This window comes from Arvicanthis niloticus, chromosome 25 (genome assembly GCF_011762505.2).
Source record: "Arvicanthis niloticus isolate mArvNil1 chromosome 25, mArvNil1.pat.X, whole genome shotgun sequence".
Taxonomy (NCBI): Eukaryota; Metazoa; Chordata; class Mammalia; order Rodentia; family Muridae; genus Arvicanthis; species Arvicanthis niloticus.
Window position 1 is genome coordinate 39,632,679 of NC_133433.1, and position 21,864 is coordinate 39,654,542.

General features: G+C 40.1%; 1 protein-coding gene, 1 long non-coding RNA gene and 1 pseudogene across 3 annotated transcripts in view; 1 reads left to right on the forward strand and 2 right to left on the reverse strand.

Moving 5' to 3' along the window:
- The first annotated feature begins 128 nt into the window (after positions 1–128).
- Rgs20 (regulator of G protein signaling 20) overlaps positions 129–21,864 on the forward strand; it is a 104,894-nt gene continuing 83,158 nt past the window's right edge. Inside the window, exons 1-2 of one of the 2 annotated variants that reach the window (XM_076924431.1) lie at positions 129–424; positions 21,439–21,753. In XM_076924431.1, the coding sequence (XP_076780546.1) occupies positions 257–424; positions 21,439–21,753 (483 nt within the window). In that variant the 5' untranslated portion in view covers positions 129–256. The remainder of the gene's footprint in view (positions 425–21,438; positions 21,754–21,864) is intronic. The other variant, XM_076924432.1, reaches the window with a different exon arrangement.
- On the reverse strand, positions 2,476–5,047 carry LOC143438321 (60 kDa heat shock protein, mitochondrial pseudogene; annotated as a pseudogene).
- On the reverse strand, positions 6,247–19,345 carry LOC143438655 (uncharacterized). Its single transcript, XR_013107367.1, has 3 exons — positions 19,239–19,345; positions 16,186–16,292; positions 6,247–9,130 (listed from the first exon to the last, which is right to left on the reverse strand). It is a non-coding gene; the product is annotated as an uncharacterized LOC143438655 (long non-coding RNA).

Here is a 21,864-nt window from a genome sequence, read left to right on the forward strand (position 1 = left end):
CTCACCTACAGAGGGCAGTCTTGACATACACACTCAGCGAGCAGCTATATCTGGAACAGAAGGCTAAGATAGGTGGATAAGCCACTACTGATCCACAGCAGGGATTAGCCTTTTGCTTTGCTTAGAGTAACAATGCAAGGAGGTCCCCAGCAGACTCAGACATGGGCCAGCAGTAGCCAGCCAAAGAACAGAGAGGGCCCATGGGTGTTGGTAAAAGCAGATGACAAGATTCCTGTGGGGCATTTGTTAGGAAAACATGCCCAGGCTTTCTCAAGAAAACCCAGGGTGGCTGGAGGAGCATCTTTTCAGGCAGGCTGCAGGGACACAGTTGCTGCCCCTGTTCAGAGCAGAGAAAGATCATAATCCCAGTATTCACCAAGACACAGAAAATAAAGAGGACTCTCGGGCTGTGACTGGTGTCGAGGTAAGATGATCTTCACAATACCCACTGTCTTTGGCAGGATAAGGGTTAATCCGTGAAGACTATAGAGCCAGTGGCCAGTTTTATCACAGTAAACTATTAATGATTTATCAAGAATATTTTTGGAATAATTTACAGGGAACCTAAAAATTTGAAAACTACCTGATGTCCAGTTTTCGCCATCCTAAACAGCAGTTTCACCATTGCTTTTTTTAGTTTGTGTTTTTGTTTAGTGGTTTATGGTTGTTTGTTTATTTGTTATGCTTTTGTGCTTACGACTGAAACCTTGGCTTCAGGCATACTAAGCAGGTACTCAGCCACTAAGCTGCCTTCCCAGAGTTTGGGCTGTTTGTTTTTAGGTGATACTTTTTTAAAAAGTAGGCAATCTGCATATTTAGTTTTTTTTAGCTATTGCTATTAGTTCTTGAAAGTTTTCCTCTGATATAAATATTATATGCTAGGTAATTGTGAAAGAAAAATATAGACTTCTTTCTAAAAATATTGCTACAAAATAAGGATAAACTTCTATAGGAATATGATATTAAAGACCTAAAAGGTGCTGTTTTTTAAATGTATAGTTTCCTAAAGTGAGTTTCCCAAGTGTGAGTTTCTGCCACTTGTCAATTTTACTTTCCAGAGTGATATATTCAGTGTTGTATCTTTCTTGGCAGAATGTACAGTGCAGGACAGCAAATCCTCTTAACTATTTATAGAAATATCTCTTAAAAGGCTACTGGTATGGAGAGGAATGGGCTTGCATCAGTGTTAAAAAAATAATTGGCAGATCTCAAAAATAAATGATGCAAAACCAGACCACAGAAAACCTGTCCGAGTAAGTTAGCTTTGGGAAGTGCAGGTGTTCTTCCACCATGGCATGTCTCCTGATAATGATCATTGTATGGTAGACTCGGCATTCAATTCTCTAGGCATGTCCTTTGATGTTATTTCAACTAATTGGCACAAGCAGAAGATGGGTTAAAAGAAAATGAAAATAAATTTATTGTGAGTCTTTTTTCTGTAGAAATAATTTCATTTTTCTGATGTGTGTGAGCAGATAAGTGAGTTTCTGCCACTCCAATCATTGTTGCCAACTAAGTGCAGGGCTTTATCTGAGTAGCTGTTTATTCTTAAGTTCTCGGGGTTTCAGTGTGTACCTAAAACTGGCCTCAAACTCAAAATCCTCCTTCCTTAATCTCCTGAGTCCTGAAGTTCAAAATGTGTACCACATAACCAGCTAAAGCATTAAGTCACTAAACTAAAACTAAAATGAAAGATGTCATGGTTAGGAGTCCTTTATTTATTTTTAATATTTTAATTATCAACTCCCCTTAACTCCTCCCAGATCCACACTGAGCTCCAGTTTTGTGTCTTTTTTATTCTCTATTTAATAAACCATTAACTAGGAGATCTTTATTAGCAAGTATCTAAAATTAAATAATATTCAAAAGAGATTTCTACAAGCTAAAAATTGCACAACATTCTTAAAAAATAGACAACAAGTGTGTGTGTGTGTGTGTCTGTGTGTGTGTGTTTCCATGTGTATTCAGGGAGATTAGCTATAGGACTTACCTGATACGAAAACCATCAAGTGCTCAAAGTTTGTTATATAATTGATGTAGTATTAGCACAATATATGATTATCCTCCTATACATTCAAAATAATATCTAGATTATTTATGATAAAATAATTTAATATATTTACTAAATCATCATAATATATTAAATTAATACCATTTATAATTAAAATAATAAAATATTATTCAAGTAATTATTCTAAGTTATTTAGAAAACTGTACATGTTCAGTACAGATGTGATTTAATATATATTATTTATAGAATACATATGTATATAATTCTTAGTGTATGCTTGTTTGAATCCAAGTATGCAGATCTGGAGGATATGTAACCCTTAAATAAAGAAAGCCAACTGTGTATGCAGTTGGATATGTGTACAACTTTATATAACTATATAATACAGATATATGTAGTTGGATATATATACAACTTTATATAACTGTATAATACAGATATATATTTTATATGTGTGTGTGCTATTAAGGTTTTAGATGTGTGATGGATATGCTTTACTTGGAATCACATAAAAATTTCCAGGAATTTAAGAATAACCAGGATAACTTCAGACAGCATTCTGGAACCATTGCATTCTGTTGGTTCTGGGTAGTCCAATCTTCCATCTTGACCTTGACTTGTTACCCCAAATGGAAAAAATAACTATAAAAATATTAGTAAACAAAAAGAACAACTGAAAATGCCATAAGAAATCAAACTATTAACAATTTATAAAAACAAAACAAAAACACCAAACCTACAGTGCATGGAATTCAGTGTACATATAGTTATAATGAACTTTTCTTACCTGAAATAATGATTCTCCCTCTAAGAGTCAAAGATCACCTAACAAAACCCCAGTATCAGACATGACACATATTCTTTTAAGTTATTGGTCGGGGATGTCTAAAAGGCTCCCAAAATATACAGTCTATTGCTTTTGCCCTTGCTTACCCTTACCCCCAGCAGAGTAAGCTAAGTCCCTATTGCTGGAGACACCATGCACTTCCAAACTGGGGATCAGAAACCCCTGAGCTAGAAGTGATCTGGATGCAACCTACCTAAGGACTAGTTTTCATTGTACCAGAAGGAGCCATGCAAAGTTCCAAAGGAGGAAAATAACCAACAGTCCTACCCAGCTATGACACCTATGAACCACATCTACAATTATCACAGCACAGTAACCCTATGGGTACAGGAGTAGCATACGTACCTTGACAGTAACCACTCTCTAATTGCAATTAGACAGTAACAACTCTCTAATTGCAGTTAAGATCTACTCAACAAGAGGATACCATACCTGATACTGGAAATCTAGTTAACTGCTAAGTACACGAGAAGTCATGGATGCTGGAGGAAAATCTACAACCACTAATTTACTAAACCAGCATAATCCTTAAAGACAATCTATAAACTTTTGTGTTTGCACACTCACAGATAAGTGTAGTCTCTCCACTCCCTATTAGAGAAACTTCTCATTGCAACATACGGAGACCATTACAGAAGAAGCACAACCAATCAAAGTACAGAGTTGTGGAACCCAATCCGAGTGATACAAACATTCCTACACCTAAGGCTCAGAAAAAATTTGGAAGAAAAAGTGAGTAGATTGTAAGGGCATTTGCTGTAAGATTGTATCTCTTCGTAATATTAATAGTTTCCTACATAAAGTCTCATCAACATAATTGCCCAAACGTGAGCTGAACAAAGGATGCCATCTTAGTCTCCTAGGAGTCATAGCCACTATGCCTTAAGATCTCCATGCCAAGATCCAGGTCAGAAACTTGTCTCTCCCAGGCTCAAGATCAGGATCACAGGTGAGCCTTCCAGTTCTGGATTATAGTTCATTCCAGATATACTCAAGTTGACAACCAGGAATAGTTACTGCAGACACCAATGAACATGCCAGAGAAAATTCTAAATTGAACAGAGAAAAGCCCATGTGTGGACTGTTGTTGATATGCATGTGAGGGAAGGTGTAATATAAGATTAGAGTCTGTGATTGGGCAATGAAAAAGGAAGCATGGAATTACCTTTGAAAACAATTTCTCCTAAGTCATGAGCTTGAAAATCTTTTAGGTTTAGATTTGACCCCTCTTCCTTAAATATAGCACCACCAGTAGGAACAACCATGTCTTTAGTCTGGTTCTTCCCATTGCCCCCGAACCCTGGACTTTTGGCTGTTATAACCTGAACACCAACTATTTAACCTCAATAATTAGCCTATTTAAATCTATTGTACTTAGAGCATCTGGGCTTCTGGTGAGCATTTGGAATATTAAAACCAAGTGCAATAAACTGAACACTAGATATTTTCCTTTTTTTTTTTAACATAACACAGGCATCTTGGAATTAGCATTTTGACTTTCTCATGTATTAATGAGATATAAGGAAATACACCCTCTATCAAATTTTATTCCTTCAATAATTTCTAACTCATCATTCTGGAATTTTTCCATCCGTCACTGCAAAAATGCCTGTTCTTCCAACCATATTCATTGCATCACAGATGATGTTTCCAGTGTCTGTCTCCATTTGCTGAAATCATAGCAACCTGAACGATTTCTTCAGGGATTGTCACATGTTTAGAACCTTTTCTAAGTTTGACAATTACAGCATCAAGAGCCAACATCACATCTCTCCAGATTTCCATTGGATTAGAAGCTTTGCTGATCTTCTCAAAGCCCTCCTTGGCAGTAGACCATGACAGAACAATAGCAATGGTGGTGCCATCCACAGACTCTTCATTTGTGTTATAGGCAACATCTTGAAGAAGTTTAGCTCTGATATTTTCATATGTATCCTTCAAATCAACTGACTTTACAACAGTGACATCATCTTTTGTTACTGAGACTACCCTAATTCTGTTTGTTAATCACTATTCTTTCCTTTCAGTAACAGCTACAACATTGGCTGAAAGGTCTACTCTTTGAAAAAATTAAGGCTCTGGCATCTGCACCAAATATCTTTGGCATAGGGCTGCATGAGATGAGGAGACAGTCCCCAGGACACTGGGTCAAAGGGTAGTTGGTAGTGGGCGTATTTCGGTGAGGCCATCAGTGTTAATGTACAACTCTTATAGATCTCAAGGCAATGTTTAGTGACAAAAAAACTAATCCTCAAAGATAATACTGTATGATGCCATTCATACATTCTTGAAATAAAATCATAGTGGTGGAGAATAGTTAGTTGTCCAGCATTAGAAAGGAAGGAAAAGTGGTGGGTATAGCTAGAAAGAGGTGAATGGTTTAGTGGGAGCCTTGCAGTGGCACATCTTGATTGTAGTGGCTGGTCCACAAATCTAGGCATGTGATAAAAAAAAACCTCACATAGCTACATGCATACATTCATGAACATACAAGTTCATGTGATACATGGGAAATCTGAGTGACTACGATGAATTGGGCAAATGATGATCTCACGGTTTTGATATTGGATTGTAGTTATGCAATTTTCATAGGGCTAAACTCAATGTCCACAGTGCATTATTTTCCTTTCAGAAATTTCCTGTGAATTTATACTGATTGCAGAATAAGTGTTTAAAAGTTGCACAGGCAGGTTAGATTGATGTTGCTGGCACGCTAATTGCTCACATCTATTATCATAGCACTTCTGGTTGTTCCTTTCATTTGGATCCTTGCCCAGCTTCGTTACTTCAGTAGATTGAAGCTGTCAGACCAGGTTCAGATGTAAAAACAAGTTTGGAAATACTGCTGGCTACATATAGGATGTTGCAAATCAGGTGAGCGGTGACACGAATCTGGGTTTCCTGACAATCTCTGTGCTAAACTAATAGTTGCCAAAAGCAACTCAGAAAATAGACTGTGGCTGAAAAGATGGCTCATTGAGTAAAAGAACTTGATATGGAAGCACGAGGCCTTGCATTTGAACCCCTAGCATATACACAAAAGTGGAACATGTTTCCATGTGCCTGTGATGTCATCATTAGATGGTAAAGATAGGCAAATTCTAGGAACTCACTGGCTAGACAGCCTAGCTGAAATAGATGAGTGATAGACCTGTCTCAAGGGAACGAAATAGACAGTAATCGATATCCTCCTCTGGCCTCCACCTCACAGGTACCCACTCACTCATCACATTCATCACATATATACATACACAGCGCAAACATATTCAGCACATATAAAAGAAAAAAAGCTGTATACCTGTTATATGACACTATTCCTGGAGAAATGCAAGACCAATATCTACTCATCACAGATAAGAAACAGAACAAAGTCATGATATCACCAAAATCCAATCTAATGGACCAATGAGTTTACTGGGGCTACTTACAGAATTATTACAAAAGCAGAGATAACTCAAACACAGCAACAGCAGCAAAAGTCCACTCCGGCATAAGTGACAGCTCATAAAACCTGGACCCCCCCCTCCAGATTACTGCAGGACTTTCAGACAGCTGAACAAGGAGGGTAAATTTCAGGTATTTCCTAAGACATTTTTCTTCCAGAATCTTTTTAAATTTACATAGTGTATCGGTGATCTGCTGCAGATCTGCGGGCCAGATCCTCTTATGGATGGTTTGTGAGCCTTCATGTGGTTACTGGGAATTGAATTAGAGACCTCTGAAAAAGCAGCCAGTCTTAGACACTGTGACATATCATAGGCACTTCTTCCAGAATATTAAAGAGATTTCCTTCAGAATTTTCACGGTCCTTTTCTTTTCTCTTTTCTTTGCTTTTTTCTTTTTTCCTCCTCCTCCTCCTCCTCTTCTTCCTCCTTCTCCTTCTTCTCTTCTTCCTCCTGCTTATCCTTCTTCTCTTTCTCCTTTTCCTCCTTCTCCTCTTCTTCTTTTTGAAAAGGGTCTTACTGTGTAGCCCAGAGTACCCTTGAACTCATTAAATATCTATTTCTGCCTCCTGAGTACTATAATCAAAGGTATGGGGTACCATGCCTGGCCAACTGGCAAGATCTTAGAGCCTCAGAGAAAAATATTAGACAACTGTGAAGCCAGCACTTGGTCGAGCTGGAGGCAGGAGTTCAAGACCAGTCTTAGCTACTGTGAGAGTCAAAGTTATGTTTCAAGTTTTAATTACTGTGCCTAAGAGATCCATGAAGCAAAAATATCTGTAACCTATAAGCCCCATGCCCAAAGGCACATACTTCCTGAAATGCTGGAGGCTATTGTTTTATGGGATATAATAACCATGGTTTTATTCTCCTATACAAGTTTTTCTAACACAATGGTATGGGGTGTGTGGGCAGGAGGTACATAGGTAGGAACTACATCAGGATGTATGCTTGTTCCTTTTTGGACCTGATGAGAAATGCATGGCCTTATGGGGTTTCCTTTTTAAGCTTCTGCAAAATGTGACCTGTGGCCATTTTCTGGAAACCCAGGAATAAACCCATCTAGAGTTTATCATCCTACCAGTATCTAATTAAAGCTTGCTTCAAATTTGGCTCAAAATTGAGGTAGTAGTCTTATTCTTACCTGAGGAGATTAACACTACATAACAAATTCAAAACCCTTTCACAAAAGAAGAAAAGTGAAGTGTGATCTTATATTTTTTCTTCTACTGAGCCCTGACAAGACAACTCGGGAGAATGAGATCCATAGGCAAGCAGGCAGGCAGGCAGGCAGGCAGGCAGGCAGGCAGGCAACAGATTCAGGAACAGCCCATAGTCCTGCTGATGGAGGACCTGCATAAAGACCAAGCTGCACATCTACTACATATGGAACACAGCACTGTTAATGAATCTTTCTCCACAAATTAATTACAAATATTCTAACGTGACTGCCTTACTACAAAATGAATATTCCTCCAGTGTATAGACATACTTCCTTATATTGTGATCTCTATCAAATTTTTTTCTTCATTAGTACTTTTGTTTCCTCTCATGACAAAATATATAAAAGGGGTACAAGGGCAGATATATCCTGCGTCATCAGTCTTCCAAGGTAGGAGACATGAGAGAGACATTATTACAGCTATTCTAGCGAGACTTCAGTATCTAATATCAATGTCTATTGTGACTGTATTCTTTCCCAGTAACAAATGTCAGAGATGTGACAGGAGAACTGTTTCTTTAACATGTTTTCTCCGCACTCCAGTACCAATGCCTTTCCAGGACTGCGGTCTGTCTTACAGCAATGTGTGATTCTTTGAACAGCTGATTGATAAAACACTTATTTTGAGACTTTAAGCAGTGAGTGGAGAAAAATAGATTTTTTTTACTAAAACCATAGTGCTTTGTGTAGGGAAAATATTGAAGAAAGAAAAACAGGAAAAAATATCTTAGCAAGAAAGCAATTGCCCTTGTGACATCCAGGAACTCACTGGTAGTTAACATGTTCTTTTTTTTTCACATGAAACAGAAGTGCTTTATTAAAAATAAATCTTGTTACCGTTCCATTGTCTAGCATCTCTAAATAGTTCTCTTAGAAGGCACACTTCAAGATGAAGTGCCAAATGGTAAGTGATGGGAACATGTAGAAGCAGGGAGCATCAAGTGATATGTACATATGTACATATCCATACCAATGAAGCTGTGCTGTGAGATATACAATTGACTGCTGATTGTCCTACTATGTTACATCACTGGCAGATACGTGAAAACGCTCTTTTAGATACACATGAGGTATTTTTTTAATGTTTGTCAGAGTCTCTTCTATTAAGCATCTTAACATTAACATTGTTAAAATGTGTTGACAAGAAAGGACACATTGGGTGTTCATCTTCCATGCTCTATGATAATAAAAAGGTTAACATTCTTAATGGATTAATACTACATTTTACTTCTCCTGGAGAAAGGGTGAGTTAACTAAGCACAAGTTTTTGTCTTTTCTTTCTAAAAGTCTTCTGGAAAAAAACTTCATAGCAATTGATTTAACTCTTCTGACATTCTTGAACCCATTTGGAAAGGGCACATTTCCAGTTTTGTCAGATTCTGTCTGCCAGATGTAGCCTGCATAGGGTCAAGTAATCCAGGACTTACTGTAAGGTCTTTCCAATTGAGGCAGAGGTGGATGTGTTCAATAGGCTGCAGACCCAGGGTCTCAAGAAGTCTGCAACCATGTTTACCTGGTTTTCTTCACATGGGAAGCAAAAACAAAGGATTGAGGAAAAACATGGCCTTCAGTTATTCAGCTTCTAGTTCACAGAACCCAGGACAAACCTGACAAACAAATAAATTTAGGAAAGAGAAAAAGTTTTGACAAAAAGGCACTTTAATACATAAAAGTTAAACAAGGGAAAAAGTTTAAACATACAAGTTAGGCAAGGGAAATGAGTTTTGTCTTATTGCACAGTAGATGACTATGGCTAATAATCACAAATTGATTGTTTCAAAGATATTAAAGAGTTTTAAAGATTCTCTACCCACAATAAACCATACGTAGGTAAGATGAAGCATGGTAATACGCTTGATAATTTAACTATTTAACATGCATTTATGTATCAAAACACCTCATCATTACATAAAATGCTCTATTTCAATTTAAAATAAAAATAGAAAACAGAGATCTAAGGATGAAACAAACTTAAAAAATAAAATCAAATAATACTTCAGTTTGTCATAAAAAAATTTTTGTTATATCTCTTTCTATACCCCCACAGCTCTGTAGACAATTCTTTGAATTGGTGAGGTATCTAATACACCACCAGTCAGTGCCTTTGCAGCAGTAAATGAAACGGAGAGCAGTTTAAAGCGAACGCAAATAACGACCTTCATGTCTCCTAACAGTTACTAAGTGGTTTTATCATGGATCACAAAAAGATGTCACCTTTACTGACAACCAACCAGATGTTAAATCTTTGCGCTAGCTATTTTATTTATTAAAATAGCTAGAAGAGCAATTTTGTTAAGGTGAAGCAAATATGGTGTCAAATTATATACATAATGGAACCTAAATCATAGGCAAAATCATTGGTTTAATTTGGCATGGCTTATGTAGCAAACCATGTTTTTTCCATAAAAATACATTTGCTTATATGAGTTTTGAATTTGCAACAATAAAGATTTTCAGGCTTCATTTTCAAGTGACAGACCTATCTAAAGATATTTATTCAAAATAAAACTGCAAATAAACTAAAATCATACATGTATCATATGGACATATTTTAGTTACTTATTTAAAATGCATATGAATGGCATGGCAAGGTGGGGCATACCTTCAATTCTGCCACCTGGGAGGCAGAGGCAAGTGGATCGCTGGGTTTTTATGGCCACTCTGGTCTATATAACAATTTTTAGGCCAGTGAGGACTACAGAATGAATCTTTGTCTCAAAAAAAAATGTTCATATGACTAGGAGATAAAAATGGTGAACAAAGCTACAAAAGTCCTGAATTTATGACTTATGTGGACAGTGCTCAAAAGACACCAAAAAAGCTCCAACTTCTTCATCTTCATATTCTCAGCTCAGATTCCCGGGAGAGAAAAGCTGGACCAAAGGGAAGTAGTTACTAGTCCCAGCTCAATTATTCTTTCCCATTTCTGTACAGTTTGAGATCCTTAAAATTGTCTTGCTCACATCATACTAAGTCCTGACTTGGATATTTGCTATCTTGTATTTTGATTCTATTGTTCATAAGCTTTATAATCATAACCAAAAGAAAGATCCATGTCTTGTCTACCCTGTATTCGGCAAAGAATGTATGGATGGGTGCTCTCCCAACTAAGGTCTAGAGATAGACCATGCATTTCTTACCTTATAGTACATGGATGGGTTATGGGGTTTTTGTGTATGCTTTTTTTTGTTCTCTTATAATACATAAACACACAGCTACATATAGAGCAACATGGAGCTATTTCCAGCCCTTCTTCAGAACCCTACTCCATTCTACTCAAATCTCAACTCACCTTCCAGAAAAAGTATGAAGTTGGTATCAAATACATGATCATTTCACTCCAACAATATCTTACTTCACTGGCCATATTTTTCTTAACTATTCTATACAACTTCATAGTCTTCACATGTTATTGATAATATCTGCCACTCTCTCTTTCAAAAGAGGAAGCCTGCTGATCCTGTGGCCTCCCTCCACTTTGCAAGATGCTCGTTTTTCTAAGCAGCCTTAGCCAGAAGCCAAGTTACAACTTTGCCTGGCTCATCCCTCAGAAATGAGCTGTCACATTTATGAAGTCATAAGAAAAATTTAAAAATGAGTGCTTTGGGATGTTAGGAAATTGGAAGTGGGGCAGAGACCACACTGTATTTTCAAATTCCTTCTCCTCAAATCAAGATCCAACCTCAGTTGCTGCTTTTTGGCACACAGCTCCGAGCATCATGCCAGTGAAATAATGGCTTCCAGGAGCCAGAGCCACTTCAGTCCTTTTCTAAAGTTAAGGGGGTGGGGTGGGGTGGAATAGCAAATGGCAACACCTCGTGGAAACTCATGAGCTAGTAAAGCCCCAAACTCCGTAGTCACTCACTAAAGTCTGATTACTTGAGAACACCTTTTTATTAATTGCCTAAAAAGTTGTATAATAAGCATCCTCTTGATACAAACTGCAGCAAAGAAGTAAGGCTACATGGAGAGAGTAATCTTTGAAAGTGCAAAGACTGGATTTTATATTCAGGTCTAGATGGGGTTCAATTCCCTGAGTCTTGGTTTTATCATCTATAAAGTTAAGGCAATAAGAACACCCACATGTAAATTTTAATATGTTGTTTTGAGAAAGAATCAAATGAAGTAAGTATGTCAAAATGTTAGAGTTGGGGTGTGGCTGGGTTGCACAATGCTTGCCTAGCATGTCCATGGCCCTGGATTAAATCGCCAGCATTGGAGAGAAAACAACATAGTAATCTTTAAAGATGGAGGCTCTTCCAATGGGATATTTTAATGTTTGTAAAGAACCTACACCTATATGTCCAGGTTCCCATGAATTCCCAGGGACTCATGGGAGCTGATGTGTGTGCTTTGTGGCTCTCATGCTTAGTAAGCACATAGTAGGAACCCAATCAATGTTGACTGAGCAATATACTAATAGGTAAAAAAAAAAAAAAGTTTCCCTGCTTCATCACCATCATAAAAAATCTTCTCTTGGACACCCATGTGCCCTAGAAGAAGTTGATGTAAGTTATGAATCCTGAGTGGCTCTCAAGATGTGTCATTTCAAAACAGTGTAGTCTCCAACTTCACCAAGAAAAACAATCCTTTCAAAATGCTAAGCAAAGCAGTCCAATTCAGTCACATCCAACTCAAAGAAATCAAGGACTGATTACAAATTTTTCTAGCAGTCAGGCCAGAAGAGGAAGAAAACCAGAAAATAGCGAGCCTCCGCATGGCCACAAAGCTCACTTCATTAAAAACTACTGGAAAAGCTACAAAGCCCAGAAAATCTTTCTGAGCCCTGCTGCAAATTGCCCACTTTTTAGACAATGTCTTCCCTTGTCCTTGCCATCTTGTTTGTTGATTTTCTGGATCCACTGAACTAAGAGGGGAGATCTGGCCTGAGCCATGGGGACACAGAGGTGTTCCTGTTGGCATCAGGACTTTTGTGAATACCCATCATGATAAGCTTTTGACTTGTGAGGGCTGCTTGTGCAAATGTGACAGCAACCATGACTGTGCTATCCATTCAAATCTCTGATATAATGCAATTGAGAAAAATTAAAAAAAAATACTTTAAAACGCTTTTTTAAAATTACAGACATGATGGGGATGCCTATAATCCAAGTACTCTTGGTGCTGAGGCAGAGGACAGAGATTATGACTCCAGTCTGGGCTGTGTGGTGAGACTGATTCAAATGCTCTAATTCTAAATAAGCTCTTCACTTTTGACCTTTCCCTTCTCATTGTCTGTCTATCTGTCTGTCTCTGACTCTCTGTCTCATGTCTGTGTGTGTGTGCGTGTGTGTGTGTGTGTGAGTATTCAAACAGAGGTCTAATAAGATGGCTCAATTTGTGAAGTACCTGCTATACAAACATAAAAACCTGAGCTTGCATCCCATCTCCCATGTAAAGAAAAGACAAACTAGGCCCTCTTGGACCATTAGTGTAATCACAGAACTGAGGAAGTGGGGATAGGAGAATCCCTAGGACTCACTGGCCAGTCAATATAGCCAAATGATAAATTCCAGATTCAGTGAGAAACTCTGTCTGAAAAATAAGGTAGAGAAGTAACTGTGGAGGGTATTGAATGCATACACACAGCACATAGAAGTATCAAACATTTTTTAGCATAATGGAGCCTCATCTGTTCATTATTCTGACCAACACTTATCAACTCCATACGGTATCATCTCTGAGTTCAGTTAATGAACATTCAATTCATACATAATTTGTGCTGCTGTTATTTAAGTTTTTAAGGCAAGAGGCTTAATTAGGCAAAATCCTGGCCCTGTCAGAGCTTACAGAGATCAAACACAAAGCAGTAAATGCTGTGATGAGAGAAAGCCCAGCAGACAGCTAACCAGTTGAGGAGCACTTCACTGAAGGAAATAACCTAAGCTGAGCCTTGAAGAACAACTAAGAGCTAGCCCAGAGAAAGAGGAAGGGGGAAGACTGAGAAAGGTCCAGGAGAGGGAATGGATGATATACTACAAAAAATCTGTATTCCACAAAATAGGAAAGCCTAAAAGAAACATATATATATATATATATATATATATATATATATATATATAATTATATATTACATATTTATATAATATAATATATTATATAATAATATTATAATTATTATATTATATATAATATATTATATTATATATAGTAGAATATTATATATATATATATATATATATATATATATATATATATATATTCTCCTAACAAGTTATGTCATGATGGAATAAAAACTTTAAATAGATGCATAACCTTTACTCAAATAGAATGGTAATTTAAATTTTCCCAACCATAAAAATCTCAGGGTCAGGTGAGTTCAGTGCAGAATTCTAAATATCTTCAAAGAAGAACTAAACCAATACTCTTCAAATTATTTCACAAAAAAGAAAATTATGTAATATTTCCTAATTTGTTTTACAAAGTCACTATTATATTATCTTCAACCTGTACATTTTGTGTTTTTCCTTGCTCAGACTGCTCCTTTTCTTCATAGATCTGTGTAAGAGTGATTACTAATAACCAAATGACAGAGTCGATACTAGACAGTTTGAAAATCTCTTCTGCCAGTGCCATTAATCTAAAACACTTCAACTTAGCCTCAGGCAGAATTCTTCCACCAAGGCAGAAAGCAGCCACATTCTTCACCAAAATATCAAATAAAGTCTCTAGGCCACTTACAAATTTTCTCCTCTAAAACCTCTTGGACAAAACTTTCATAATTTACATTCATTTCAACAGCATTGTGTCCCATGCTCCTAATAGTATGGCCCATTAAGCCCGCCTTAATTCATTCAAGTACTTGCTTAATCCAGAGTCCTAAAGTGCACATCCTGTCAAAATACAGTATGGGCAGGTCTGTCACAGCAATATTGCACTTCCTGGTGCCAATTTCTGTCTTAGTAAGTGTTCTATTGCTGTGAAGAGACACTATGACAATGGCAACTCTTATAAACAAAAGCATTTAATTGGGACTTGTTTACACTTCAGAGGTTTAGTTCAGTATCAGTATGGTGGGAAGCATGGTGATACACAGACAGATATGGTGCTGAAGAAGATGAGGGTGGTATATTTAGATCCACAGGCAAGAAAGAGAGAGAGAGAGAGAGAGAGAGAGAGAGAGAGAGAGAGAGAGAGAGAGAGAGAGACTGGCTGAAGCTTTTGGAAACCTCAAATCCCACTCCTAGTGACACACTTCCTCCAACAAGGCCACATCTCCTAATCCTTTCAAAATAGTGCCACTCCCTAAGCATTCAAATATATGAACCTATGAGGGGCCATTCTTATTCAAACCATCACACCTTGACATTTTAAAAATAAATGTAGTAAAAGTGTAGTAGCATGAAACAAACACACTTCTACCCTTCTTACCCAGTAAGTAAGTGAATACTAGGAGGGAATGTATGCTAGGCAGTGTGTTTCTTACAAACACTCTGAATGAGAACAGCTTCCACAAAAGTGAGAGAATCCAAGTGAAAACTCGGTGAGAGAAGGAGCCGCCATCTTGCTGTGCACTTCCTTTGTCCTCAGTGGACACGAAGCTGATACCTGCAAGAGTGTGTTTGTTCCCTTGCTTCTTTGTATTTTCTTTTTTTTTATTTACTTTTATTGGATATTATATTTACATTTCCGATTTTATCCCCTTCTTTGCACATCCTAGGAAATGTTCTGCTATTGTGCTTTACCTCCATCCCCTTGCAGTTTAGAGCTAATTTTGTTCATTGCGATGAAATAGAAACAACACACAATTCACAATAGTAGCCATTCAGCTGTGTGATTCAGTGGCATTGGGTTCATTTATTATGTTTTGCATGCATTACTACTATCTACTCCTAGATCTTTTTTCTTTCCAGACAGAAATTCTATGACCATCCAACACTAGCTTCATTCTCCCATCTCTCCAGTTGCTAGGAACCTCTGTTCTACTTTCTGTCTCTCTCAATTTGCCTAATCTTGGTACCTCATACAAGTGGATTCTTGCAATATTTGTCTTCCTATATCTGGTTTCTTTCACTTAGCATAGAATGTTCAACATTCATCTATATGGTAGCATATGTAACAATCTTGTGTCCTCTCTGGCTGAATAATTTTTATTTATTTGTAGCTAATTTGATCACTAACTATTTATTGGTCCCTTTATCAAGTATCAAGATAGCAATAAACACAAGACAAGGTTCTTACTAATTTTTTTACAAGTACTTAAACATTTACATGTGAATGTATATGAGGAGTGTGTGTGTGTGTGTGTGTGTGTGTGTGTGTGTGTGTGATGGAAATTTCTACTTTAACTTCAGAAAGTTGAGAACACTGACAAATCTAAAGTCTGGGAAACAAGACAACAGATTGCAAAATTCAAGTAAGAACTGATTCTGCAGTCTTAATTCTGCAATCTGCAGGACAGGACAGGCAGGCTACAAACACAGTCAGGGTTTCTGTGTTGCAATCTGGAGGCCAAATTCCTATTGAGGGAGAACCTGTCCTAGGCCTCTTCTGAGCTCTAGTGTTTTGCTGAGAATCTTTGGCTTTGCTTGGACTATACACAGAACATCCTGACCTCTGTCTTCGTGCCTACACAACATTCTTCCCATGTGCAAAGGTAGGTCCACATTCTCCCATAAAGAAACCACAGCAGAAAGGCCATCTTTCTCTGGCATGACCTCACCTTGACTAACAAAATCTGCAACAACTCTGCTTCTAAACAAGGTCATACCCTGAGGTGCTCAGTTCAAGTTTCAGATATAAACTGGAAAGGGTCAAGTCAGCTGTGATCTGTGAAAACAAGGAGTTATTAGACAGTGAGTTTAAAAAAAAAAAAAAAAAAAGCAACAACCAGGGGACAGGGTAAGGTTAAATGATGGGGTACTTGTGTAGCATCAACATATGCCTTGTGTTCAGTTTCCAGCATCTAGTAGAGGGATATAGAGGAAGGAACTGAAAGTTGAATAAAATAATCAAGTTGTGGAGACTCTTCCTTGAGAAACCCACACCAGTGCTCTTGGGACTGACTTACTCTTTCCCAGATAAAGAGCCTCTTATTCCAGTAACAACTGTGTTAAGTCTGTCAAAAATGCTTCTTTAAATAAATTTCAACTCTGTTTCAAAAACTAATAACCAGGTTGACATTTACTAATCTGATAAAGACTGCAAAGGAGAAGACGGTAGGGATCAGGGGCTTACTTCGGGATCTTGTCTTACTCTATTTTGATTTCCATAACAAAATAAAGAATAGACTTTTTGGCAACTGAAAAGTCCAGAAGCAAAGTTCCAGCATTTGCACTGCATGTATTAAGAGCTTCCCTGATGCATCATAACTGGAGGGTATCACATGACAAGATAGAGCAAGTAACCTAAAGAGAACTCGGTTTTGTAACTCAGCCAATATAGAGGTAGTAGAACCTACATGAACAAATCACTTTCTAAAGGTCCTACACAGAACACATTCAAACCATGGTAGAGATGACGAATACTCAAACTTTCATTCCTGAGCCCTTTGCTTGATAATTCATGATACAGATGGGTCTGGCCATCTCTGACAGAACCAGGAAGGAGGAGCTTTGAGTGGTGTTTGTCCCAACTTAAGTGGCTCCTAAGTAGCTCAGTTCTGCCCAACTCAATTCTGTCCTGGGCCCCTCCTGGCTCATCATGATCACTTCCATTGTACAGTGTCTCTACAACTTCTCCACACAGGTCATGGGCATAGTACATGTTAAAAGTCATTAAATAATTAGTCAGAACTAATTATGAGCTGTAAAAATATTGCTTCAAATCACTGTGCTTCCAGAACGAGAATACTTTCAGTTAATGCAAACAGAAGCATGTTATTAACAGTTGGACGGCACTTGCGTTAATAATACTCTGTGGCTCTATTAGCCATGTTCTACTTCAGATATCACCTCCCCGTCTGCCCAATTTATATCACCGCAGGCAAAAATCTACCTTTCTACTTCTCGACTGCTGTCTATTGGATCCTTGGGTCCTAGAAAAAGAACGGTGCTGACGTTTTCAATCGCAGAACATTTGAAAATGCAATGTAGCTAAGCCACAACAAAATAGCATTTTTAAAACATAAGGTTTCAGAGAAAACAGATCAGTTCGTAAAATTAAACCGAATCTGTCTTAACTCTACAGGTACTTAGGCTGTTTAGGGAAAGGGGTGGTTTAATTCACCAAGGACAGTTGGCGAAGTGCTACTGTGTAAATGCAAATGAAGAATCTCAGTTTGCCTGGGAAGCAGGGTTGTATTGTTTAGTTGATTTGAGTGTGTCTTTTCTTTCTACTGTGCAGAAAGTCATTTTGATTGTCTTCAACAGACAAATATGATTAATTAGGGAGGTCGATATTCAATCAGCATAGTGCTGACCTAAGTCGTTTGATCCCTAAAGACTTCCAGGAGTAGGGATTGCATGATGAGGTGACTAATGTTACCAACACCTCAGACTGACAGTATCTGTCTGGAAGGGCAGACGGAGTGGGAAAGGCGGGCCTCTGCAGAGCAGAGGAGTACATAGTTGGGGCCAGATAGCTGACGCTCTTTTCTGAGATAACTTTTCTTAGATCGAATTTTGTGGCTTTCTCTGTCCTTTCTATTGGGGCGTATAGATCGTTACCATCGCACCAGTCTTACGCCTGGGGTCCCCACCTAGGCTTCCAGGACAAGGACCAGAACTGTCTAGGGAACCTAAATGGTGCGTGTCTCCACATGAGTAAATGAGTATAAACTTTGTTTCTGTCATCTGTTAGGACTTTTTTTTTTTTCCTGAACACTTCACAGCTCCCTCAAAAGAGTCTCTGTGTTGAAGCAGAGAACCGGAGCAAAATGCCTAATGAAGCATACCCAAAGAAGAGGCTTGAGAGAGACTGGGAAGACTGTCTGGGAATAGGGGCGGGGCGGGGGGGGGGAAGGAAGGTTTGAGTTTTCACACAACAGCGTTGATGGTATCAAAGGCGGGGATCTACAAAATGCCCTAAGCTTCTTCAGGCTCCTTGGATGCGGTCCAAACTCTTGAGTCTCAGAAGTGTGCAGGACGCTGTCAGCGTTTTTCTCCCCGTGTGTGGGCGAGTAGCAATGGCTGAGGCTGGGCACTGTCCGGGTGTAGGTCGCAGGAAAGGAGCCAGTTTTAAGTTCTTAGCCTCACTGAGTTACTGGCGTCCTGCACAGGTTGGCAGCGGGTTCTGGGACCGCCTCCTGTGTGGCTACTCCGCACCTGGGGCTCAAAAGCCAGGACCAGGTGTGGCCCAGACCCGTGGTCCGGGTAACTGAACTCATAAGAACCGCCCAGGTCCGGCTCTTCAGTGCAGCCAAGTGTGTTGGCATGCGTTGAATGCTCCTCCCTCAACACACACACGCGCGCGCGCGCGCGCCCACACACACACACACACACACACACACACACACACACACACACAAAGAGAGAGAGAGAGAGAGAGAGAGAGAGAGAGATAGAGAGAGAGCGCTGGAGGGCTACCACTGCCCTCTCCCAGGGCAAGGGGAGGTCTCTGGGTGAGGTGGCAGTTCTGAGTTTTCCAAATGGTACCTTTTCCCTCCACAAGTGAGCTGTTGGCAGAAACCCACAGCTCCATCTGCTATACTAAGTGTACTGTGGCAAAGGCAGGGGCGAGGGCCTGTGAACCTGGAGAACAAAAATTGACCCTATCCCCCCCCCCCCCAAAAAAAAAAAAACGGTATTGAAGGAAAGCAACACAGTGTGTACTTACGCGGAAATGCAAACCCAGATCAGCTCTCTCCCTTGCATACAAACGATAGTGACAAAATCAGCCAGAGCTCGGCTGCTTCCCAGAAAAGGCCTCATGAATGAGAATGGGTTGCTAGGTTTCCCTTCCCCCCCCACCCCCCTCCGCGACAATCCCTTCCCACAAGGTTTCCATTGCCGAAAGAAAACAGGCCGAGTGACTACCAAGTCCGGGAACCTAGCCAGGCCCAGGAGCGCCCGCGGCCGCTCCCTCCGTCAGGACCCTGGAGAGTACCCGCGCCTCGCCCCTTTGGGACCCGAGCCCAGCTCTCCCTGGTGATCTCCCCACCGGATCCCCGAGACACTGTCACTTTTATTCTCTGCTTCCCGCCTTCTCCTTCATTTTTCTTGGCAAGCACTCCTCTTTTATTCACAGACAGATTGAAATGTTTTTGTGTTTTGTTTGAGGGAGTGTTTGTATTGGCAGAGTCAGGTTCCGGTTTGTAACTACACTAAATATAAGTGCCCAAGAAGCAAAGACAGGCTAAAAGATGGAAGCCAAGGTCTTCAAAGCACTAAGGTGCAGGGTGACACATACCTGTAAATACTCAGTACGTTGAGACCAGAGAACGGAAATCTTAAGATTAGCCTGGGCTACTCAGCAAGGCATTGTCTCAACGGCAGCAACAACAAAACAAACAAAAAATTAAAAACAACAAAAAATAAGAAATTTCTTTTGTCAACCCTACCTCCTCCTCCACCTCCTCCACCTCCTCCTCCATCACTACCACCATTACCACCTCCATCTCCTCCTCTTCTTATCTGAGACAGGTTCTCAGGTTCCTATGTAGCTTATGCTGACCTCAAATTCATTAAGTCAAAGATGGCCTTATCTCCACCACCCGGTGCTGCAATTCCTCTTCAGTGTGAGATTCCTGTCATATGGGCAATTTCCTAGGAACCTAGGGCTTCCAGCATATGAGGGGAGGGAAGCACTCTCTCAAACAGGCTACATTCCTAGCCTTACCTTGCATATTAATTCTCTCACTAAGACAAGAATAGTTAAACTTTAAAGTTTTGAGTGGTGGTGGTGTCAGGGTGTGTGTGTGTGTGTGTGTGTGTGTGTGTGTGTGTGTGTGTGTGTACAAGGTCTATCTGTGCTTTCTACATAGTCCTGGCTGTCCTGGAACTTCCTATGTAAACCAAGATGGCCTTGAACTCACAGGGCTCTCTGCCTGCCCAAGTGCTGGGATCAAAGACATGTGCCATCACTCCAGGCCAAAGATTCTTTTTCAAGACTAACTTCCATCTTTCATTTTTAACAAAAGTAGATAAACTCGAAAATTAAAGTGTCATCCCCACAGTTGGAGGTTGTTAGTGGGAAGGCTGTTTCTAGGACCCTGTGCTCCTGACAACTACACTAAACATGCCCAAGAATGATATCTTTTTACCTTCCCCCCTCCCCCAAAAAAGCCATGTTTACTTTCATCGTCTTTCATGCGTTAAGTCTCCTGGGCATACGTTTCAGGAAGCAGAAGAAGATGTACACATGGAGTTCAGAAAAGAGGTCTGCAGAAAGAATGCTCATAAACCCCAAGGAACCCTGTCTTCCCCCACTCTACTTAATGCTAAAGCCAAGCTGCCCACTTCCTCTCCACCCCACCCCCATCCCCAGCGTAAGGTGGGTCTGGCGGCTGTCTGAGAAGGAGCCAAGTCTCACTTATGCAGCTACCCAGTTGGACCTGGTAACTAAGTCTATTCCCATCTCAGGTAGATAGTGGCATACTGGAGGACAGCGCGGGGAGGATTCTGACAAGGGAAAGGGAGAGGAAAACTTGCAAAAAATGAATAGCCGATGACACCCACCACGTTTAATGTGCATACAGATTATATGGGGGTGTAAATGTGCAGGTTCTGATGAACTAGGCTGGGAAAGGAACACAAAATTTGCATTCCTATGGAGCGGCTGGGTACTGAATATTGGCAACAGCTCCTGGTTCTGAGACCACAGCGTTGGGCAACGATGTTTTAAAGTAGGGAAGAAACTAACCTAGTGCTTTTTTTTTTTTCTTCCACCGACCCTCTCTAGTATCCCCAAAGTAAAGTCTCAAAATGCTTCAGCAAGGTTGCAAATAGGTGACTGGACAAGATCCTAAAGATGTGCTGGTTTTGTTTCTCTCCTTCCTACACACCCTTCCCGCGCCCCCCCCCCCCGCCCTGCACAGCTCCCAGACTCGCCCACAGTGCCAACTCTACTTCGCCACCTTTCTAGCCTGCTCTCCAGCCCCACGAGACTGTTCTTGTATCTTCTGCGGAGACCCCCTCCCGCGGTTCGCCTGAGAAACTGGGACTTTCCCCCTCAGCCAAGCTCCTGGCCCACTGCCTGGCTCTCTCCAGTGCCTCGCCGCCTTCTTTTCCTACTTGCAGCCTCAATGGCACTGCCAGGACGACCTCTGAGGGGTCGTCGTCTGAAGCTGGCAAGTCCGAACCCGGAGCCCAGAGGAGAGGACGCCTGTACTGGGAAGAGTTCACCGGAGTCTGTGAGTACTGGGGACTCCACCAAACCTCGGGTTCCGGAGGCCCCAGCCTTTCCCATTCCCTCTAATGCTGACTGACCCCGGGCTGGCACCCGGATACTAAAAGGTTGGCAC